A 23,459-nucleotide genomic window follows, 5' to 3' on the forward strand; every position below is an offset into this window, starting at 1 on the left:
CGACACCAAATGGACTTGGAAATCTCTGCTACTTGCAGTTTGTGCGAGTTTGGCGAGCCAGCAAAACCAGCGCAGCACTACGCAACAATGCAACTACTGAAATGCGAAAGTATGGGCGGCACAGAGTCAAGCGAAAACAAAACCTTTAGACCGGCCGCATCATTGCCAAAGTTAATGTCAATGAATTTTTTCTAAACATCGAATAGAACTCGACAAGTAGCATTTTTTTCCATCTTATACAGCAGTGCAATGATCTTTTTATTACGAGAGGTTGAGTATTAGTGACAAAATTAAAATGGGGTCTTCAATGTACTTCAAGTACTTTTATGTCCCAGGTGACTCGCAAATCGTGTCCTCTATTTACCTTTATTTCTCGAATACTAAAAGTTTGTTCGTGATAATATTGACGCTTAAGGACATTCATGAGCATTAATCTATCACTTTAGCTTGACGTATTTACTTTTACTGTCCCTTTAACAGCAAGAAGCAATGACATCAAAACTTCTCCACAAATGTTCCATACATGCTCACTTTAGATATACTTCTTCCAGATACTGACCTCACACCTGTCAAGCATTTTTCTGTACTGCTCACACACCACCCAGAAGAAGATGTTCTCTTGACTGAATTCCTTCTTCAGAAATTCCTGAAAAATTTTTCATTCAATTGACGTTATTTTTTTCAAACAACTTCTCACACATTAGTACATAGACACCACACTCTGAGTGAAAATAATAATCACATTTTGTTGGAGCTCAACTATATAAAGATATAGTATAATATGGCATATTTGTCTTGCAGACACAAATTCACTAGATTAAATGACTGCATTCACTCTTCAGCCTTACTACCACTGTCCCACCCACAGCAGTCACAAGCTAGTACTAAAGCTACAAATACAGTGCAACGTAATACAACGCCAGATGGCCTTTCACTGATACAGCCTAATTTTAAGAATTACATATAATGTTCAAGGTCTGCCCTAAAATCCAAAGTTTTGAAAGTTGCCAAATACTTCTTAATGCCAGGATCTAGTACTAGCATCACCATTCACTATCACCATTACTATTTGGGTTCCCACCATTATACGTCACATGAGTGATACCCTAGTCAACCCCAAGTTCTTATCAAAAGCTTCAGCATGCATCGTTTGTAGAAGAGATGCATTTCATGTACATTATGTTCCAATTCCTATGCCTCATTACACTTTCCAAGTTAGGATGATGATGTGAGTCCACTTCTTATCTATGTATTGCAACCATAATGAAGAATTTGCTTGCTTGCACTAAACAACCTTTACAGCAGCAGAAAGCGCCATTACACAAAATCCATTATAGAGAAAACAGATGGGGTGGTCTCGGAGAGATCAAGTTCCCATACTATCTTGACAAGGCCATTCCAGCTTTGAAGCAACTACCAGCTGAAATCTAAGCCTGGGCCGCTATAACGTAAAACTATTTCGATCTGTTTTTCTTCCAAGTATGCCATTAGCCCTCCGTGACAGGTCAGAGTGGCTCTGGCACAGCCCATATGGGCAGGCGCTGCGCCCATATGGGTGGAGGCCAAGCCCTTTTGACCCATCACGCAGGGCGAATGGCGGATTTGGAATAAAAAGAGAATGAAATAGTTTTACGTTTCACCGGCCTTGATGCATTTGATATTATTGCATAAAAAGTGTGGCAATAATGGATCTTGCAGAGTAATCCATTAGTCATCACTAGCTACTCTTTCTGGTTTGGATACCTCCCGTCTCTATTGGTACCTTTTTGTGCAGCCAACAATTTATGCAGTGCAATCAAATTGATGCAGATGCACAGATAACAATTACTATGAGATTTGCCCCACAAGTCCTTGGCACAACACAGACAACATTTGCACACTGAATCTAGAAAATGTTCTACTAGATGCACTTTTCAGAAGTCACACCACAAAATTTTCACATGTGCAGCATGTGCAGCAGATTGGGGCACCAGTAGAAGGTAAAGTGTGCAGCCATACCAAAATTGAGAACTTGAAAGCATGCAGTGATTAAATTTTTGTTAATGAAGAGGACAACACCAGATGGGATCAATAAGTAAGGTGAAGACATTGGGGGAGGACGGCCATTCCCAAATTAAAGAAATTAGCTACCCTGTTTGAGCAAGGGTGGACAAGCATCAAAGACGACTCGCGCTGCAGCAAGTCAGCCGAAGTCAGCACACAAGTAAACATCACCTGTGTGCAAGGTCAAGTGATGGCATATCGCCGGCTCAACATGTGGACAATTAATATAATGATGGGATGCACAAGGTTTATGCACGGTGGGTCCTAAGATTGCTCACTAAGGAAAAGTGTGTGCAGTGCGCATCATCTAGAGATAAGCTGGAGTTGCTCAGGGCAGACCCTGTTAACTTCATTTCATGGTACGGGCTGTTGATGAAACATGGGTGTGCCACTTCCATCCAAAAGTAAATTCCAGTCAAAACAATGGATATCCTGCCTCTTCAGCCAGAAAAGCTCGGTCTGTTCTCTCAGTAGGCAGTGATGGCTACCATCTTCTGGGCTTCCAAGGGCCTGTTACTCACAGATTTTCTTCAGAAGGGGTAGACAACTACCGAAATTAAAAATTAAATTATGGGGCTTTACGTGCCAAAACCACTTTCTGATTATGAGGCACGCCGTAATGGAGGACTCCAGAAAATTTCGACCACTTGGGGATCTTTTAACGTGCACCTAAATCTAAGTACATGGGTGTCTTCGCATTTTGCCCCCATTGAAATGCGGCCGCCGTGGCCGGGATTTGATCCCGCGACCTCGTGCTCAGCAGCCCAACACCATAACCAGTGAGCAATCACGGTGCGTAACAACTACCGAAGAATATCATGCTGTCTTGATTCATCACCTGCGGGATGACATCAAGGCCAAACAATATGCTTCAGAAAAGGATCATTCTCCATCAAGACAATGCACTTACACACCACACTGCTATGGTGATCGCGGCCATCCATTCCTGCGAACTTTCCGTGCTTACACTGCCATACTCGCCATATCTCTCCCAGTCAGCCTTTCAACTATTCCCGAAGATGAAGAAGGAACTCTGTAGGGTCCACTATTCCACCAATGATGACATCATTCAAGCTTCAACCATTTTGCAAGAGTCAATCTTCCCAATTTTTTTCTCGGGGATCCAAACACTAAAAAATCGCTGGGCTAAGTATGTAGACAACTGAGGGGACTACGCTGAAAAGTAACACTCAGTCAGTTCTATGTTCCCCTTTCTTGTGGTTGAGACCAAATTGCGGAACTGGAACGAATCTAGCTCAATGAAGTTGCAGCAGCTCCAATCATTGAAAAACTACCGCTACATTAAACATTCATGTAGGTCTCAACTGGTTTATATAACAGCGTTCAAGTGTACTAGCACCACTATACACAACAGTCTGTAAATTTTTTATGAGCATGACGAGGAGCACGCAGAAACGGGCTGTGTTGTTCATAAAAATAAGACCTTGCATTCGTAATCGCATGCAATGAGGCATTTTAAGTGATCAACACAACGTACCCTTTCTATAAGCCAAAACTACGTACATTCAGAATTTTGCACCATGCAATAAACAAGACATTTGTCAACAAACACAAAAAACTGAACATTAACTAATTTTGTACCTTTTGAGATTGCACAAGAAAACTGAAAGTACATTGCAGATGTATTTGTAGGTGCATTTAGGGCAAAGTCAAAATTCTAAGGCTATTCAAAGGATTTTATAAAATAGACAAGCCTTGAGTACAGACTTGCTTCAAATGTGATATTTATAGAGCCTGAATAGGAGGCACTCACTGTAAACACTGCCAAAATAGAAAACACTTACTGCAAACACTAGGAGACCAAGAGGGTCATGCAGAAGTTCATCAAAACCAGCAAGCCAGCGGCCTACACGACCTCGTGGCTGGTCACATGTGCTGCTGGAATCGCTTGCTTGCTCCAAGCTTTGCACACTGCTCGACATGGAGAGCTTTTCACTTGTCACCTCCCCATCGGACACAGTGCCTGCCTACAAACACAGGAGAAATAGGAAGTATTTAAAAGACAACCCAGACTACCCCTATATTTGTCCAGCACATCAAGATCAGCGTGATGCTAATTACCTCATGTGTGCTGCGTCGATGATGACTTCGCCGTTGATGCCTTCGAAGCGACGATGACCGTGTCCAATTCTTGTTGCTACTGCAGCTGCTTTCATTCTGCACCAATATAACACACTCATGTTACAACTTTAAATGGCAAAATATGCACTTGATTGTACCCTATGGACTGAAAACATGTACAAGTCTTTGCAATAGAGCACGTGGCCCACTGTAACAGTAGGCTATAAGGCACAACCCTCATGCAGCAAAAAGAGGAGAATAATGAGCATGTACTACTGTTTGCAGTGTTGCAAAATTACTGTTCTGGACCTTATTTTGCAGTAGCCAAAATTTAAACATGAAGCAGATGCAACAGCCCATAGCTCTGCAGTGCTATCAAATAGACATCAGTGCACGTGCCCAATATCTAGAAAAACAGGCGGAAACAGATTTCTTCATCTTTTAGTAAGCCGGTACATGAACATGATTTAAACGCCACAATCAACATACAAGATTAGAGAGCACAGGACAAAAGCTGGCTAACAAGGACAGCAAAGCAACATAACAGTAGAATCTCATTTAGGTAGAACATCAATGAACTGGAAAATTACTGTTTCACTTAACAAGAGTTCCATTTACTGAGAAAAATTTCCAGGGGTGCAGCACTACGTCTCATACACCCTCTTAGCACTGTTATCAGAAATGTTAAGCATCAAAAAGTGAATGTAGGAGCTGATTTCAAAAGAAACAGAAAATGTCAAGGTCCTTTATTTAGCACGGCTGTTACAAAATCTATTCTGGAACTAATAAGGTCACAGACTGATAATTCAGACTAAACGAGAACTGCCTAACAGTGTGAATAATGAATTTGTCATAAAATAACTTAATTTATTTATTTTTATTTGGCACAATACTGCGGACAATAGTCCAAGCAGGAAAGGGTGCAAACAAAAACAAGAAAACATCCCCGGCAACAAATCACAAGGTATTACGTAGTGAGGGTGAAGTTGACGGTAATGAATTCCACTCTGTAATTGTACGCAGGAAGAATGAATATTTATATAAGTTAGTCGTGGTGAATACAGGTTTGATGTGATGACTGTGTTTTGAGGCTCGACCAGTGTGTTTCTGCAAGTAGTTGTAAGGTTTTATTCCCACTTTACCAAAATAAAGAGAAGCTAAGAAATTCAAGCATGCTGTTTTTCTCCTTTAAGCAAGTGGTTAAAGTTAGGCCAATTGTAACATCGCCAAAGGTGAGTCAAGACACTTGAAACATTTGTAAACATAGCGAACGGCTAATCTTTGAACTTTTTCAAGTTTTTATACATTTGCCTGAGTAAAAGGGTCCCAAACAGCTCTACCCTATTCCAAAGAGGGTCTGATAAAAGTTTTATATGTCATCAATCAGAGAGGGGGAAGATTTGCCCAACTTATGTTTCAAAATGCCTAATTTCTTTCGGGCTGTAGAGCATATGTTGTTCATATGGGTAGAGCAGTTAGGACTAGAAGTTAATGTCAGTCTTAAATATTTGCATTCCTGAACCTCTTCAAGGGGGTTGTTTTTTATATGGTAGCCAAAGGGAAGTTTGTTGTGTTTATTAGTGACGCACATGTGTACAGTTTTCTCATGGTTAATTCACATTTCCCATTTAACACGCCATCCTGCCAATTTAATTAAAGTGTTATTCAAGGTGATTTGTTCAGAGAGAGTTGACAGGGGTAAATGGGATGCAGTCGTCTGTGAATAAGTTCAAGAATACAGACGAGTCCGCCATGTACACAATATCATTAATATAAATAATAAACAGGAGTGGTCCCAAAACAGACCCCTGCGGAACGCCTGAGCATACATCTAGAAATTCCCCGTACGAGTACTGGTAAGACACATCTGTTATACACTTTTCTCTTGAGGGATAATGGCAACCTGCTGTTCATGACCTGAGAATGCCTGCCAAACGCGCCCCAGCCCATTTTTATTCTTTTATTTCAGTCTCATGATCCGGATCCGCGGTCACTACCTGCCCTAAGTAGATGTATTCCCTTACCACTTCCAGTGCCTCGCTACCTATCGTAAACTGCTGTTCTCTTCCGAGACTGTTAAACATTACTTTAGTTTTCTGCAGATTAACTTTTAATAAATGAATGTTTGATGTTTAATGGTGCAAGAGCCAAATATGGCCAAAGAGCGCCATGCTCGTGGTAATGAGTTCGCAGTGTAGTGATGAGCTCTATGAAGTTGGTGTGACGTGGCAAAGAGGGGCCTTAAAAAGAATCGTTCTAAAATGCGTAAAATCTGTATAATAAGGTTATGGCCGTGACATGTGACATGCACTACAAACATTAGGATGCATTTGAAAAGAATGATACGATGTATAGACAAGGCAACCTAAAGTTTGCCCGCGCGGCACCAGCGCCAAATGCTCCCCTAGCGGACCGATGGAAGTTTCGAGGGTCGTCGCTGTGCTAGCGCGCACCCGTGTTCTGTACGGCGGGAGCGCTCGTGCGCATGGTTTTTGCGATGCCGAGTGCGACCTCATCAGCCAGGAAAGGTGGCACGCAATACTGATGTGTTGTTGATTGCCACAGCAGCCTCGAAAACACGAAAGGTCGTACGCCGCCTGTGAAGTTCTACAGATTTCCTGGGAAGTGGTACGAGAAGGACAGACGACAAGCATGGATAACTGCAGTGCGCCAAGTCAAGTAAGTATCATACTTTCGCATTCGCGTGTAATATCTTCAAAGCGGAATAGTCATATGCCTGTTTTTAGTGCACGGCCGTTTGTTTAGTCGTGTCGCGTTGTTGAATTGTGGTGGCATCGGCCGTTTGTTAGCGGTAAATGCATGCGTGTTGCGCCGCTAAGCTCTACAAAGCGTGCTCGATTCCCAGCCACGGCGGCCGCATTTCGATAGGGGCAAAATGCAAGAACACCCTTGTTACCGTGTGCTTTGATTTTTGTGCACGTTAAAGAACCCCCAGAGGTTAAAATTATTGCTGAGGCTCCCCATTACAGCGGGCCTCATAATGATTTCGTGGTTTTGGCATGGTTTTGGCACTTAGAACCCGCGAATTTATTTGATTGCACTGTGCCTTCCCTCGCGATCGGCATAGATGAGCTCAAGAGAATTATTTCCCTTTTCCAAACGCTGCAACTTAAATTACTAGTTGTGCAGGTAACGAAAGGGGCTGCGCGCTACTTTTGCGTGGTAGCAGACCGTATTTAATGCAAGCCGCGGTCGTCGCGGGCGTCGCGAAGCGGCAGATCGGAAAGCAGCCGCTCGAGACGTGCGCGATATGTTTGTTGTTTGCCCATGCTTTCTAAGTATCTAAGTGTGCAAGTATCATAACTTGTGGTGGTACCACTCTTGTAGAATAATATATGCACACAATCACAGGAACGTTACCTTTGCAAACATATTATTGGGAGTTATTTAATCCCCACAACAAATAGGCACACATACTGTTTCATTTACATGCGATGCAGATGGAAGCGGCGCGAAACAGACCAATGACAATCACAACAGTCTTCTCAGCAGTCAGCACCACCGGGACATGTGCTTTCGTACTGCAGTGACACAGCTTTTGAGCAGCAGCAAGACACGTGTGAAACAGACTCCAGAACATGCCTTTGTGAAGTGACGGAACTGTCAAGAAGCAGCCCAATGGATCTGCAGTCATCGAGTAGTATGACAACAGAAGTTCCTGCTGCCAGAGTGACTTATGTTGCAATTGAAATAAAAGTGGCTAAATTTCTGAACATGGTGCGTACCTCTAACTCGACGTCGTATACGATCTTGTAGCATTGCCATTTGTTGGGCGTGTTGGTAAATTGAAAGCATATTTAGCGCCAGCAAACAAGGACGTAAGGGAGACGTATACGATCTTGTCGGACACCTGTGACACGCGCTTGGCTTTCACTCTCACATCACAGTCCACAATTCACAGTCCACATCACAGTCCACAGTCCCGTCTAACATGAAAACACCAGTGCGCACTCAGTTCCTTATTCCGGCACCAGCAAACACCGTATATACCTGCGTAATGAACACATTTCTTTTCCAAATATACCGAATCAAAGTTAGGAGGTGCATTCATTATGAGACATTTTCGAAACAGAATAACTGGAAAGTAAGGCAGTAATGATTTGGAACATGCATAAGGTAACTCATTCTTGCAGTAAAAATACCGTATTTACTCGCATAATGATCGCACGTTTTTGTCAGAAAAATTGACGCAAAATCAGGGGTGCGATCATTACGCGGGTTAAATTTCCCGCGAAAAGAAAAAAATTTTTTTTTTGTCCCGCATTTGCTGCGGGACACCAAAACAAAAACGGCGGCCAGCGGGTCAAACCGAACGCAATTTTTTTTTCTTTTCTCGTGAGTACATTATGTGCATTGAAACAGTTTCTTCCGTATCAGTAATGAATAATATCGTTAATATCAGCAAGTTTGCGGCAATAATGTAGCCATGTCCACTTTGAGGGGACAGAAGCAGATGGGCGCGCTTAGCTGCCAGTGACATAGAAAGAAACACATGGCCGGCATGCTGCGGAAACTGCGGCATCTGTCTTCACTACTATCTTAATACGGCACGTTTCCAATAAGGGTGGGTGAATATCTTAGCTGTGTTACAAGCGTCAGCGTATGAATAGGGTACACTTTCAACGTATCAGGGTAAACGTGGCTACTATCGTTGCAGATGAGAAGAATCGAAAGGCGCCTTTTTTGTTGCTGTTGACCACGACAATTATAAATCCTACACATAATAAAGGCAAGTTTGGTTGCAGCTTTTTTTTAGTCATGGAAGTGCGGAAAGTGATGAAAGTAATGAAATGATTAAGAATGTTTGGTGCGTGCAGACCGCTTGGTTTGTCTTGAAGAGTCGTTCACGTAGCATTCGACAGATGGTAAGCGCGATCAATATTAGCTAGACTTGGCACATGACATATCGCTGCGGCAAGTTCGGGGTGCGATCATTACACGGGAAATAAAAAAATTCGAATTTTGACGACAAAATTCAGGGGTGCGATCATTACGCGAGTGCGATCATTATGCGAGTAAATACGGTACATGTATGCCATTTGCAAACAATAACTTCACTCCGCATCGAAACCACCAGACCTGCTGTTCAGGTCACTGGCAGCTTCGTCCACATCGTGGTTCCACCATAGAATAAAGAACAGATGCCTCAGCTGTACAAAGTCGGCACAGCCTAGGCCAATTGCATGCGCCGAAACTGAACACGTGCTCCGAACAGCTATTTCCGATCGCACCCCAGCTCGTCCTCACAGCTGCTTCTGGCCGTCTGCCGTTATTGCAAGCATCACGTTGAAGCAGGCACCTGTTTTGACAAGCATGCTGTGTGCGTCTCTTTCTTCGAACGTCCTGCTAGAAGGCCCGTCAAAGTTTATTTGTGTCTAATCAGGGTTTCCATTTTGTGAGTAGATAAACTATGTCCTGGAGCAGGCGTATACTCGACTTAGGGCCCTCACAAACATCGAAACCCAAGGCAGGCAGAAAAGCGTGCCACACACATGAATTCAACACAATGGCCAACCTGTGACCACAATGTTCATCAATTGCCGGTCGCCCCTTCACTCGACTCTCCCCGTGCGCCGCGACCAGCTGCGCATCCCGCCCGAACGCTCTCCAATTACGTCAGCGTAAAGTAGGTAAACTGCATGTGTTGCAGAGAGGCAGTCGCGTTCTTTTCTCTCTCAAATCTGCGAGGCGCCTTTGGGCCGGAACTGACGGAAAAGATGCGTTAGGTATTAAGTGCACTCGTTTTAAACACATGTGCGAGAGTCAAAGATTATAGTCTTTCAGAAACACTACAGCACGGCCATTCGATCATGGGACTGCACAGTAGCGAAGTTGGGAGTGCGTCCTTTCCGCGAAAAAATATGGTGTTCCCTGGAGTTTTCGCACGCCGCATTCACAGCTATCGGAACCAAGCCTACAGCAATAAGCATCTTCCCCAATCTGTTTCACAGCGCAGAGTGCCGTTGGAAGCGTACTGCGCGCTTTTAATTGGCGATAGCCCAAATGCGCCGCCCTTTCCTGCTGCAGGCACTGCAATGTGAGCGTCACATCTCACTTCGGTGGCATCCGGCTTTGCCCACCAGCTTGATTTCGTTTCGGTTTACCGTCGCTGTCTTTAAACACTGCGCAATAGCAATAGGAAAATAACAAGACGTGTCTTGGGCCGCCGAAGGCCCAACAGTTCGATGTGCGTTGGCGTAACGAATCGCAACGTCATTGTGGAAAGCTTTGCACACACTGAACAAAGACAATAGGCTTGTGCAAATATTCAATATTTTCGAATACAGTGCAGTCCACTTATAACGATATCGAGAAAGACGAAAAATATGATCGTTATAACCGATGATCGCTATATCTGGACTACAGTTATTTAAAAAAAAACTTTTAAATAAACGCGGAACACACCTTTGCAGCTCCGAACTCGAATTCACTACTTGCTCTAAAGATGTTGTTGTTGTTGTGTTGGGTTTAATGGCGCATAAGCAACTGAGGCTATAATGCGCCAAACGCAAGGTCAAATTTCTTTTTAAAAAAGTTGGGTCACCTCAGCGACGATCCTTGTCTGGGCAAGGACTCCCGAGGATCCCAACAAACTAAAGACCTCAGTCTTCTTCTCAAATATGAGAAGGTGGGTGAGGTGTATACCAAGATGAAGTTGGGAATAGGTTCATTTATAGTTTTTCTATGATACCTGCTTCCCTTAAGAAGCTAATAACATGTGTGGTATCCACAAGTGCATCTTCCCCTAAAATCAATGCTGGGTGAAAGGGAATCTGTTGATTATAAAACGAAGTAAAGTATTTTTTCCTTAGTGTTTCGAGTTTTACGCATGTTATTAAGATGTGGTTTACAGTAAGTTCATTTCCGCATTTTTCACAGCAAGGCTTGTCTTGTTTTGTCAGGAGGAAGTTGTGCGTAAGGTGCATGTGTCCTAAGCGAAGGCGACATAAAATTACTTCCATGAAGCGTTCTTGGTATGAGCATGTCTTCCATTCTTTTATTACAGGTTTTACTAGGTGTAGTTTATTGGTTACTTCATTATTCCATGTAGTCTGCCATTTATTCCCGAGTTTATGGTTCACTAATTTCATACAGTCTTTGTAAGGAATTCTTGTTTGGATTATTTTTTTATGTCGAGCTTTCGCTGCACATTCATCTGCTTTTTCGTTGCCACCGATTCCGACGTGACTGGGCACCCAGCAAAATTTTATGTTGTGTCCTTTTCTAGTGGTTTTTCTTATGTTATGTAGGATGTCGCCGATTAATTGTGTAATTGCATTTCTAGGGTGAAGTGCTGTTAGTACACTTAGTGAATCTGTGTAAATTATGCTGTTTTCAATGTTCTCATTTAATATTTTGTCTACAGCTAGAGAGATTGTGTAGCACTCTGCAGTAAAAATGGATGCACACTGAGGTAGGCGTACCGTTTTTTCCCAAGCGTTTTGTATCGCTGCCGATTTGGAGCCATCAGTATAAAACGCTGTGTATTCCACGTATTTTTCGTTTAGTGCTAAAAATTCTTGTATTATGTGTTCATGTGGTGTTTGTTTTTTTAAAAGATGCGTTAATGTGAAGTCACACACTGAAGGCTGGCAATACCAAGGTGGGAGTGGATTGGGTTTTCGGGCTATCTGAGGCAATGTGTCCCTTATATCTAGTTCTTGGCATCTCTCCTCGAAGTGGAGAAGTTGGGTCTTATTGCTTCGGGTTTGTTTGTAAATAGTATTCGTGATGGGCACCTTGTAACTATTGAGTAGCAGATGTGTTTCGGCAGTGAACGAATTTTTAGGATGTATGAGCATGTAAGCATGGTTTTTCTGTCGGAAAGGGGTGGTTCCTTTGTTTCTACATATAGGCTGTGTATAGGAGACGTCCTGTATGCACCAGTTGAAAGACGTAAACCTAAATTATGTACTGGGTCAAGGCGGTTCAAATATGACTTCCTTGCTGAGCCATACACTATGGACCCATAGTCTAAGCAGGAGCGTATAACAGAACGGTAAATGTGTAGGAGGCATACCCTATCAGAACCCCAGTGTTTGCGTGAAAGGACCTTAAGTACGTTCAGAGATCGAGATGCTTTCTTTTTCAGCGCGTTGATGTGCGGAAGGAAGGTGAGTTTTTTGTCAAAAATTATGCCTAGAAATTTGTGCTCGTTTTGGACAGGTAATGTGGCTTCGTTCAGGTGTAGGGTGGGGTCTGTCTGTACTCCTCGTTTGAGTGAAAAGAGAATGACCACTGTTTTCTGTGGAGAAAAACGGAAACCATTTCTGTCTGCCCATGTTGCTAGTTTATTTATTGTAAGCTGTACCTGTCTTTCGCATGTTGATATGTTCGATGATGTGCAGGCTATCTGAAGGTCGTCGACGTATACTGAATACAGTCGCCGACCGTTTATTCGGACCTCACGGGGACTGCGGAAATGTCCGAATTAAGAAAAAAAACAATGAAATCCTTTATTTCCACACACTTATTCGGGCTCGGCAGTAGGCTTGAAGAAATCGTGAGTGCGCCGTTGCACGCTGTTCCGTTTACGCGCAATCAGATAAGCCTGAATCTCGGAGAGGGTCGTACGGTCACTATTAGCGGCTGAAAGCACAGTCACTGCTTGTGCACGCTCCGCATGCGACGGCAGCGTAGCACATGGTGTGTCATGTTCCAACTCGGAGTCATCGTCCGGCGGTGCAGCAGAAACTTGACGAATGATCTCGCCGTCGTCGAGTTCTGCGCATGTCAGTACAGCAGTGTCAGCACCTGTGAAACTGTCAAATGAGACGGTGTCCGGAATCGCAATGCAACCACTGCGCAGGTCTCGGCAGAACATTTTCCATGTCAGTAGGGAGCACATCGGAAGGCGACAAATCTTAGGCCTCCCGGCACCCGCTTGCCGGCATTCCCCAGCGCAGTCTGCGCGAGCACTGTCGGCGCCATTAGACACTTGATGCGATGCTTCCGTACGCCGCGTTGGATCACCGAAACCTCGACACAGCACACAAACACCACCGTGCCGACACCAGTCGCGCAAACGAAAAACGTGGCCTGCTCGCAGCGTCGTGCGCGAAAGAAACAAATCAGCTGCTGGATTGTCTTGACATGGCTTACTAAGCTGAAACCGGAACTGCTGTACGGCCACTCTATCGAACCAGGAGAAACGATGATGATGAGCGGGGATTTCCAGTAGCGCCACTTCGTGGGGCGGCAAGGAGGCTCCGTTCAAAACAAAAACGGCGTTCAGGAAGTCGAACTAAGCACCGGTCAGAGTCGGTGCATGATGCCCTCGATCGAGTTGGCTCAAGGAGTGTCCGAAAAATCAGACGAGAGGTTGCGAGGTGTCCGAACTTTCGGCAGTTGTTATACATAATGGTCTATGGGGAGAATGGCGGTGCCGCGAAGCTCACTGAATAATCGGGCATGTCCGAATTTTTGGAGTCCGGAAAATCGGTCGGCGACTGTGCATAATGGACTTTGGGATTATTTTGCTAATGGAATTCATTTTTATAATAAAAAGTGTTGTGCTTAAAATACACCCCTGAGGTATCCCATTTTCCTGAACGAAATTTTTCGACAGGGTTGAGCCTAGGCGCACATGGAACGAACGGTTAGACAAAAAATCTTTTATGCAGTTCAACATCCTGCCGTGGATGCCAAGGTCGGCCAGATCTTTAAGAATCCCGAACCTCCAGGTTGTGTCATATGCCTTCTCTAAATCGAAAAAAACAGCAAGGCAGTGTTGTTTGTGTATAAATGCTTCTCGTACTGTGTTTTCAAGACAAACTAGATGGTCATTAGAGGATGATCCTTTTTTAAAACCACATTGATGGATATCGAGCAGTTCACATATTAGATTAGAATAGATGATGTAGAAAGTAGGCTGTGAAAAACAAACTTTATTTCTAGCGCCTATGACCGTGTCACGGGTTAGGCGCGCTGAAATAGTCCGAAATCTGCACTTGCTTTTGTGGCAGCTTCAGCTTCACAACCGCGGTGTGCATGGATTCCAGCGGCTGTGCGAACACTGGCCGCAATCCTTTAGCATGCACAAAATCAATTAAGGAGTCGATCGACGACAGTGCACTTTGCGTGGACATCGAGGTCGGGGTCAAGGAGCCACTGTCAATCTCATCACTGTGTCACTGCTGCCATCGCCACCGTCGCACAACTTTGCTGTCTGTCGAGACAGCAGATCTTCGACGATCGCCTCGTCGGTGACCTCATCACAGAACGAGGCAGCACCGTCTGCAGTCACAAACTCCGCCTTCGACGCACCACCTGTGTCACCAGTAGGAAAAGCTCCCTGAGCTCGGTTATGTCAGTGGCTTCCACCGTGTTGGTCTCAGTGGGTTGGGGAAGTTCGTCCTTACGCACAAAGCCCGCCTTTTTAAAGCAATTGGTGATGAACCACTGGTAAAACGCCTCTTCAACATCAGCGTACAAAGGGTCTCTAACCCTTTTCCGCTGATCGGCATGGCCACTGATAGCTTCTGCCTTCACAATCGCGGTGCTCCCGGTTTTCAAGATGGTTGATATCGTTAACTGGGCGAGCTCATACTTCTTCACAAGGGCGCTCACCTTGAAGCCGCATTGAGAGTCCTGCAAAATATCCATCTTCGTGTCAAGCGACACAGCTTTGCGCTTTGTCGGCGCCCTCTTCGAACTGGGTTGAACCGTTGGTTGCACGCTGCTTCGGTGGCGTCAGCCTGCTATCACGAGAGAAAGATGCGCGGGGCGGGCGCCACCGCGCTGCTTTGCTTGTCACTTCTTTTTTCTTTCTCCCTCTTTCGGTGCGACTGTGGCTGACGTGCATGAAGCAGCTAGCGCCATCTTGTGGCACGCTGTGCCTACTCAGGTACTCTCTGGTGCACGGTCGGGGCAAGACGTGCTGCGCGGTAATGGCGGCAGACACGAACTTACGGAGCTAAACATCGCTTCGTCTCGACATCGTTCGTTTCTGGGAACTAAGCAATGCAAATGTTACGCTTATTTGGCACAGAAAACGCCGTCCAGACGGCAAAATTTTGATCTATCGTTATAAATGGTTTTTTCCCCCATAAACCTAATGCATAATATGACACTCTCATGTCGACCCATCGTAATAACCGATATATCATTATATGTGGTATCGTTATAAGTGGACTGCACTGTAGTTGAACGAATAATGTGATATTCAATATTCGCTTCGATTCGAATTTTGTTATTCAGCCCGCCCGAACGAATAGCCACACGGGGCAGGGAGAAAGCGTTTTCAGAAGTTTCGGTTTTGGATTCAGTCATACATTTTCCACTCCAATCCCATCCAAACCAAGCCAGGAAAACAGAACTATACTCAGAACAAAGGCGTACAAAAACGCATCTCGTCGGCGTGGTGGTGTGGTCGATTGCATTTAGTGGGCGACTCTGTCTCTGCCGCGGAGGGATTTGATCAATCCCAGCCACCCTGGAGCATTCCAGAGAGCACCATGGAGACTTGCATGCGGCCAGCAATCCGATTTGGAACTTTCTTGTAAAGATTCCACCGGGAACCGAAGCTCGATGTCTTAAATGCAAGGCAGTCCTGAAGACCCCGACAAGTACGGCAACAACCCTAGCAACACATTTAAAGAGACACCCGGACTTGCACAAGGACTACCAAGAGTTCGGGGACATTTTTGCAAGCGGAGTGGAGTCACTTTCAATCACAACTGATGGTTGGACATCGCGGGCAAATGACAGCTACGTTTGTGTAACTTGTCACGTCATGGACAGTGACTTTGTGCAACACGTGCATGCATTGACTTGCACGGAGATGACAGACTCTGACACTACAGAAAACCTGGAGCTATTTATCGCAGATGTCATCGAGGAGCGGGAACTTCCAGCCCACAATACTGTGCCGATCTTCGTCGTTACAGATAATGGAACGAACTTTACTTCTGCAGTAGCGCGGTTGCCCTGGAATGGTGTGCAGTGTTTCGGGCACACCCTTCAGTTGTGTGTCAGTAATGCCAAAAGAGAAGTGTCAGGGTTTTTGCAGCTCTGTGCTAAGGCCAGAGCGATTGTGGATAGATACAAACGGAGTGCCATGGCCCGAGGACGGCTTCAGGAAATTCAAAGAAACATGCAGCTGGACCCACTCAAGGTTATACAAGATGTCCCAATGGGATGGAACAGTGAGCATGCCATAATGGCCAGGCTCATGAAGCTCCGTACGGTCATCACTGTAGAACTTTCAGAATCTGACGTAGTTCCAAACTTGAATGCAAGTGAGTGGAAGCTTATGAATGCAGCAGTGCAAGTCTTGAAGCCACTTGACCACACCACAACTGAACTGTCTGGGGACAGATATCCCACACTGTCACAAGTCATTCCCCTGTTGCAGTGTACCAAGGTGGTTCTAGCTGAACATGTTTCCGAAGGTCGTGAGGCAGCATTGCTTGCCTCAAGCCTTTTGCGTAGCGTCAAGACGAGGTTCCCTGATATCAAGATGTCACGCCTTCCTGCATTGGCAATGTTGGTCGATTAGATACAAAGATGTCTGTTATGCTGAACGACCTGCAAAGCAATGGGCGTTCACTCTACTCAAAGCGGCAGCAGAAGAGACTGTGCCAGTTGATCAACATGGTACAGCAACAAGTGAGAACAGCACCTGCTCTGCAGACTCATCAGGGGACTCTGTGTGGAGTGCTTTTACACACGTCAGTTCGCGTACACATCATCAGGCTAGCCGTACAATCTCGAATGAGGTTGCTGGGTACTTGAAGGCCCCCCCTTCATTCCTGGTCTGAAGACCCCCTTGGGTGGTGGAAAAGCAAGGGCAGCCACCTTTACCCAACCCTGGTTGCAGCTGCCCGTAGGTACCTTTCGATACCAGCCACCCAGACAAGAAGTGAAAGGCTTTGTTCGACTGCAGGAGCCATTGTAAGCTGCAGAAGGGAGCACCTCAAACCCCAGCATGTGGAACAGCTGGTGTTTTTGCACAAAAATTTGTAGATTTTCGTAAATAATCAAGTTGTTTACTTTCCTTGAATGAATCCCAAACCTTAGCCCACTGCTTTTTTTTTTGTCTTTGTTTGCTACTATTCAAAGTACCGTAAAAACCGGAATATAGGTCGAACTTTTTTTTAAAAAAACATCGCGAAAAGTCGACCCTCGACTTATATACCGGACATTGGCGGAAAAACTACGGAAGTCTTACAACAATGGGCGGATGAAGTAAACAGCCGCCTTCGCCATCGCCATCATCAGCAGCGCGGCGTTGGTTCTTTATTCTATGGCGTGGCGACATTGTGGCACCGGCATTTTGCGTTTCCACTGTCGCAAAGTTATATTTATTAAAAGCTGCATTTTCATTTTGTTTCAAAATGAGCGGAAGCCGACTTCAATTCACCGTCGCCTTCAAGAAAAAGGCGATTGAGTACGCGGAAGCCCACGGCAACCTGGCGGCACAGAGCGAACTTGGAGTATCCGAAAATAGCATTCAGTAGTGGCGGAGGTAAAAGCAACGTATTACAACTTGCAGCAACCAAAAGAAAACGTCACTTCGTGGCCGGATCGCAGCATACTGCAGAACTGGAAGGCAAGGTTGCGGAGTCCGTCCGGGAGCTGCGTGTAAGATCGCTGCCTGTTGTCGAATGCATTCGTTTGAAAGCGGTAGAGATCGCACGCGCCTATGGACTGGACAGCGAGGATCACTCGCCATTCGACTCTGTTCAAACGTGTTGCTCTGATTCGGAGTAGCGCTTGCGGACTTCGTGCCCTTCTGTGTACTGTACACCCGACGAATTTTTAACAGTATCGTGCGACCGTCGACCCGCATGTTTGTCAGCACCTTTTATCATCACGGCACGGAGCGGCGAAATAGCGAAAGTAAGGGCATGTGTACAGATGCGCGCATCTCGTTTGTTTCGCTGCTCAGCGCCGTTAATACGGTGTTGACAAGCACGCGGGTCGATGGTCGCGCGATACCACTAAAATCATGGCCAGGTGCACATGCGAGCAGCATTTAAATAAATACTGTCACCATTGTGCAACCCGCTGAGTCGCATTTGTTTATAGCTAAGGGTGTCATGTCTTTCGGTACTTTTGCCACTGAAGAAGATTTTTTTCATTTTTAGAATTCATTAGTTGGGGGATCGACCTATATTCCGGTCCGACCTATAGTCCGGTTTTTACGGTATTAGCTTCGAAATTATTCGCGAAGAATTACTACAGTGAAATCTCGTTGATACGATTCGGCTAAATACGTTTTTCGGCATAATACGTTTTTTTTTTCGTTCCCGGCCGATGCCCTATAGAGGTAAATGCATTTTTGTAAGGCTAATACGATCGTATTTCCACGTCGCTTTGGATAATACGATCCCGGAAACGTCTTCTGTATGATGATAACATCAGAGCCAGTCCTTTGAAGCGGGTGGGCAGAGCTACTGAAATTAACATCGAGCGAAACGACAGGCACGGCGGACTAAAGACGCGGCGACGCGCGCTTTGTATGCTCGAGGCTTGGCCTGGCTCGGCTCGGCTAGAGTCCGGCCGTGCTTCTGCACAGCGCCTGCAGCACTGTGGCGGCCTCTGGGAGCAATTTTCGCAAGCTCGCACACCAAACGCACCGCATCGTCGGCGCGGTTGAGGCGCTATTGGCGTTTTTCCGCGATGTGATGCGGAGCGCTGATTGGCCGGAGCAGCGCGTTCAAATCCCGCGGGGTAAAGCGCGCCTACCATTGGCTGCTGCGCCGGCGGCGGCGGCTGCTCAAATCCCGCGGGCTAAAGCGCGCCTGCCATTGGCTGCTGCGCGGGCGGCAGCGGCTCCTCCCTGTGATGGCGCGCTCGCGTCCCTTGCTCGCCTGCTTTCGAGCTGTTCATCGCCTAGCGCTATCTTTTAGATTATTTGCTCAGCTTTCTTTTTTTTCGCTAGTTCTTCGCTGCACGCGATGCCGGCAAAGCCCAAGACAGTGCAGATGTTCGGTGCACGGGAGCGCGATATGCGTCTTGTACGAGCATCGAACTTCCTATCTTCCGCAGCGAGTGCCGACTGCGTAGACGCTTTTCAGCGGCGAAACTGTGCTTTCGGCTGTCGCCAGTCGAAAATCCGACACACTGAGTGTGCCTGGAGCCGCAAGAGCTAATTAGAAGCTCCGCAGGAGCTTTCTAATAAAAAAAAAAAAACACGTGTTCAACTTTAAGGCCTGTTTTCTCGGAATGTATTTTTTCGCTAGTAGTGGTGCTAGGGAAGGCGATATCTCAAGAACCGCTTTTCAGATTTGTATGCCGTTTTTTTTTTATTCTGTTCCTGAGTGACTTTGCCAGGGGGTAACAGGCTTCTTTTTTTGAAAGTTGGTGCAGTTAATTTATAATAAGCAATTAATTTTTGATGAATGTGGTCATTACTGGCTACATCAAATTCAAAGTTGTCTTAAAATTTTTTGGAGGGGAAATTAAAGAAAAGGGCTCTTTAGCCCCCTGGGATATCTATCAAGGAATCATCACAGTGAATTTCAGCTTCCTACGATGTCCTGGCATTTCTCCAGGCTTTTCCTCAGGCATATACATGAATCACCTAGTTAAACCTCAATAACCCTGGAACTAATAAACATATCTTCATGAAACTTTGCAGTTCCTCATAGTACGGTGGTGTGAACATATCCTGAAAGTTTCATCTGGATATCTTAAAAAATAAGAAAGTTCGGTCTCCAGGGTAGCCTCCACCCTTAATAAAAGCAAGTTCTGTGCCAAGTATGTATTATTCGCGATCTTTTGGAGTCCGTTTTGGATAATACGATTTTTGGATAATACGTTTTTATTTTCGGTGCCCGTGAGAATCGTATCAACGAGATTCCACTGTATTCGCTTCAAATTCGTTTAAAACCAAAAAAGCACTATTCGCACAAGCCTAGAAGACAAGAAAAAGACACAAAGACCAGCGCTGGTCTCTGTGTCCTTTTCTTGTTGTCTACATTCAGTGCCCGCAAAACTTTCCACAATGAAGTCAAACCAACTAGCCCACCTTTCAGTCTTATTGCAATTCGCAATTATTGTGCAAAGCTTCGCATTGCGTAGATGTCAACAGCTGAGTCTGTGAAAATGTGTGTAGTTACTTTCAGATTTTACGTTTTCTCAATTAGTACATTCTTGCGGGGGGGTTTTTTTGTTTTTTTTTTTAGTGTATGAACGAGGTTCTGCTGTATTGTGCAAGATGCTGATTCATTGTTTTGCAAGTACTACACATCATCAGATTATGAGTTATGCAAGAACATGAATCATCGTCATTCCGCACCAACCATAGTATAAGAGACAAATGTCAAGAAATTTCCAGTTTGCAGGCTTGTTCCAGTCTGCTGTGAGTGTCCGTGGCCTGCTCAAGCATCGTTTTAGCCCCAGTGTGAAGCAGCAGAGAAGGAAACACCATGTGATTATTTTGCCTCTGTGTAGGACAGAGTGGGGCTAAGCTAGCCACTGTCGGCCGTTGCGAAAAGCTCGCATCTATGCAGTGTTTGCCAACCTGACCACCTCGAGGCCCCCAAATTAGAAGTGGTGTACTAATGTACATATGCCGCTTACGGAGTATCTATAGTGATGTCAAGTGATACATTCACCTGGCAAATAGCCACAGTGCATATGCGCACAGAAAAATAGTCGGCAGGGCATACCTATGTGCTCTGCAGTGATGACACAGTTCGGGTGTGCTTACCGGTGAAATTGGTTGTGGACTTCATGTGCTGAAGAGGACAAGATTCTGTACTGTAATTAGTGGGTCAACAGGCACTCATTGTGACGGAAATCGGCACAAGTAAACTGTTGCAACAGAGCTCATTTGAGTAAAAGAAGAAAAGAAAAAAGAAAGAAAGAAGAAAGAAAGGAAAGAGTGGGGACAAAGATGACTTTAAGTAAAAATTAGAAGTAGGGCAAGCAGTAACACTAATAGTGTCTGAAAACTAGATTCATGCCCTTTTGTTTTCAAAGGTAAAGAATTATTAAAATAAACAAGCATAAACTTTTATTTCAGTTACGCCCACAGGAAACACTACCTGGTGACAACAAATGGCAGTAGCATTCTTAAACCACTGTTATCTCTATATGAGCAGTTCGGCCCAGCAAAAGCTTGCCTTTTTTGAAGAGCCCCACCTGTCAATGCACAATATGAAACTAGACATGCATGGGTTGGCCAACTTTATCTTTAGTATTGCATGTGTGATTAACTTGGGAAGGTTGAGAGATACCTATCCTTAGGAGTAGTGGCACACAGAGGCTGCAGAAAAACACAACTTGTCTATGCGGGGATACAGTTCCATGTTTGGCATGTTGGCTGAAGTTGTGAAACCTGCCACATTATTTGCTGCTAGTACAGGCTGAACACAGCAGAAGGACTTCAAGAATATGCTGAAAACAGATAGTATAGCAGTACACACCCTACGTGGGGTAGCTGACGAACTGCCATCTTCTCCCTTGGTAGATGACTGTAGATCAACACTCTCTCCGTCGGGACAAGGGTCTGCAGCTGTGAGTGTGTCATCCAGCAAGGAGCCTCCAAGGGGGCTGCTGTCTACCCAATCTGGCAAGGCAAGGGGAGCCTCGCCACTGACTCCTACAGGATCTGGCATGGCCCGTGCCCGCAACCGCTCAGTGTCTGGGCAAGCAGGCAGTGCCCCCTGCCGGTCCAAGCTGAAGCTTTGGAAGCGTGGCTGGTTTTCCACATCCACCACAAGCACACGGTCACTCGAGTTACCTGCATCAGGAATGCAAGTTGGAGAAGTCCTGCCACAGCCTTCACATACCATCTGAGACGATGCAATAGTTAGTTAATTCGGGTTTAATGGTGCAAACGCGACTAAGGCCATGCTGAGACAGTCACAGGACAGTATAAGATCCATTGTTACTGCAGCATTAGCTGTGTTATCTTAAAGTCGATGTCAGCCTGCTATCGCTTGTGATGTCTTGTAGCCTCCATGCAGGGCGAATGATGAACAGCAAGGGGGCCAGAACAGAGCCATGTGGCACACTGTGGTTTGAAGTACAGCTAGGATCCAATATGAAAACAATTTACACGCACACTAATTTTTCTCAGACTCAAAAATATGAGTTCCGCCTTTGTTACCTGCTTTGGTAGTCAAAAGTCTTCCATGTTTCAAAAATTACCTAGATTATGTTCCCCATTATTGTACGCATTGGCTGTATCAGTTGCCACCACCGTCCACAACTAGTAGCTGTGAGGGGAGATAAACAGGACACCATGTGGCAGGAGAGACAGGCAGGTTTCATCTAAAAACTCGAACAAGTTAGTGAATGTCACTAGTGGATCGTCCCCTAACATTAAGAGGGTGCAAAGGTATATGTAAGTGATACAAATTTTTGAAATGTTTCTGCCTCTGCGTTTCAGTGTGCGAACATGATATAATGATGTGGGTTACTGTAAGCAGTTCATGACATTTCTCGCATGTTGGTGCGTTTTCGTTTAGAAGTAAAAAAATTGTGTCTTAGATGAGTGTGTCCAATTCGAAGTCTACATAACATTACCTCATAGAACCGTTGTTGATAATGCATGATTTCCACTCGCGAAGCAGGGGTTTAGTCATATGTAACTTGTTATTTACGTACGAGTTCCATTCTTGTTGCCATTTTGATGCTAGGGCCTTACGAACCGCTCGGATACTGTCTTTGTATGGAAGTGTTATGTGTGTTATGCCTTTGTGCGCTGCCATGGACGCGCTTCTATCTGCTGCTTCATTCCCTGGTATCCCAACATTGCTTGGAACCCAGCAGAATCGTATCGTTCCTTCATATTTCTTGTTAAGTACTATGTTTAAGATATCACCAAGCAGGGGTTCAGACTCGGAGTTTAATTTTAGGGCCCTTAGAGCACTTAACGAGTCGGTATAAGTAATAGCATTCTTGTGCCTGTCGGAAGTAATTTTCTTAACTGCCATCCATATGGCATAAACTGCAGCGGTAAACACTGAAGAAAAATTATTTATCCGAATGCTATTTTCCCAATTTTTCGTCACGATCCCAACACCTACATGTTCTAGTGTTTTAGAGCCGTCAGTGTAACATTCAGTGTAATTTTTGTATTTTTCTTGTATAGCTCGGAACTCTTGTATTAGGTGTTCTTGTGAAATGTCCTTTTTCTTTACATGTGTTAACGTCCAGGCACATAGTTGTGTAAAATTGCACCACGGGGGCAATCTTGGTGGCCTTTCGGCAACCTGCAGGGCTTCAGGAGGGACATCATAAGTCTGACAGTATTGTTCGTGTCTTAAGATGAGTGGCCGAACCATGTTTGGTTTATTTGTGTAGTGTACTCGTGATTTGCACTGTGTTACGATGTTGTAGCATATATGTTGTGG

The 23,459-nt window shown here is 45.1% G+C and overlaps 1 protein-coding gene across 2 annotated transcripts in view; it reads right to left on the minus strand.

Moving 5' to 3' along the window:
* loco (locomotion defects) overlaps positions 1–23,459 on the minus strand; it is a 104,247-nt gene that overhangs the window by 56,332 nt on the left and 24,456 nt on the right. For both annotated transcript variants that reach the window (XM_070531225.1, XM_070531226.1), the window contains exons 4-7: positions 21,525–21,841; positions 4,126–4,221; positions 3,849–4,031; positions 560–646 (exon numbers count right to left, since the gene is read on the minus strand). In XM_070531225.1, coding sequence (XP_070387326.1) covers positions 560–646; positions 3,849–4,031; positions 4,126–4,221; positions 21,525–21,841 — 683 coding nt within the window. The remainder of the gene's footprint in view (positions 1–559; positions 647–3,848; positions 4,032–4,125; positions 4,222–21,524; positions 21,842–23,459) is intronic.

This window comes from Dermacentor albipictus, chromosome 1 (genome assembly GCF_038994185.2).
Source record: "Dermacentor albipictus isolate Rhodes 1998 colony chromosome 1, USDA_Dalb.pri_finalv2, whole genome shotgun sequence".
NCBI classification, from domain to species: domain Eukaryota; kingdom Metazoa; phylum Arthropoda; class Arachnida; order Ixodida; family Ixodidae; genus Dermacentor; species Dermacentor albipictus.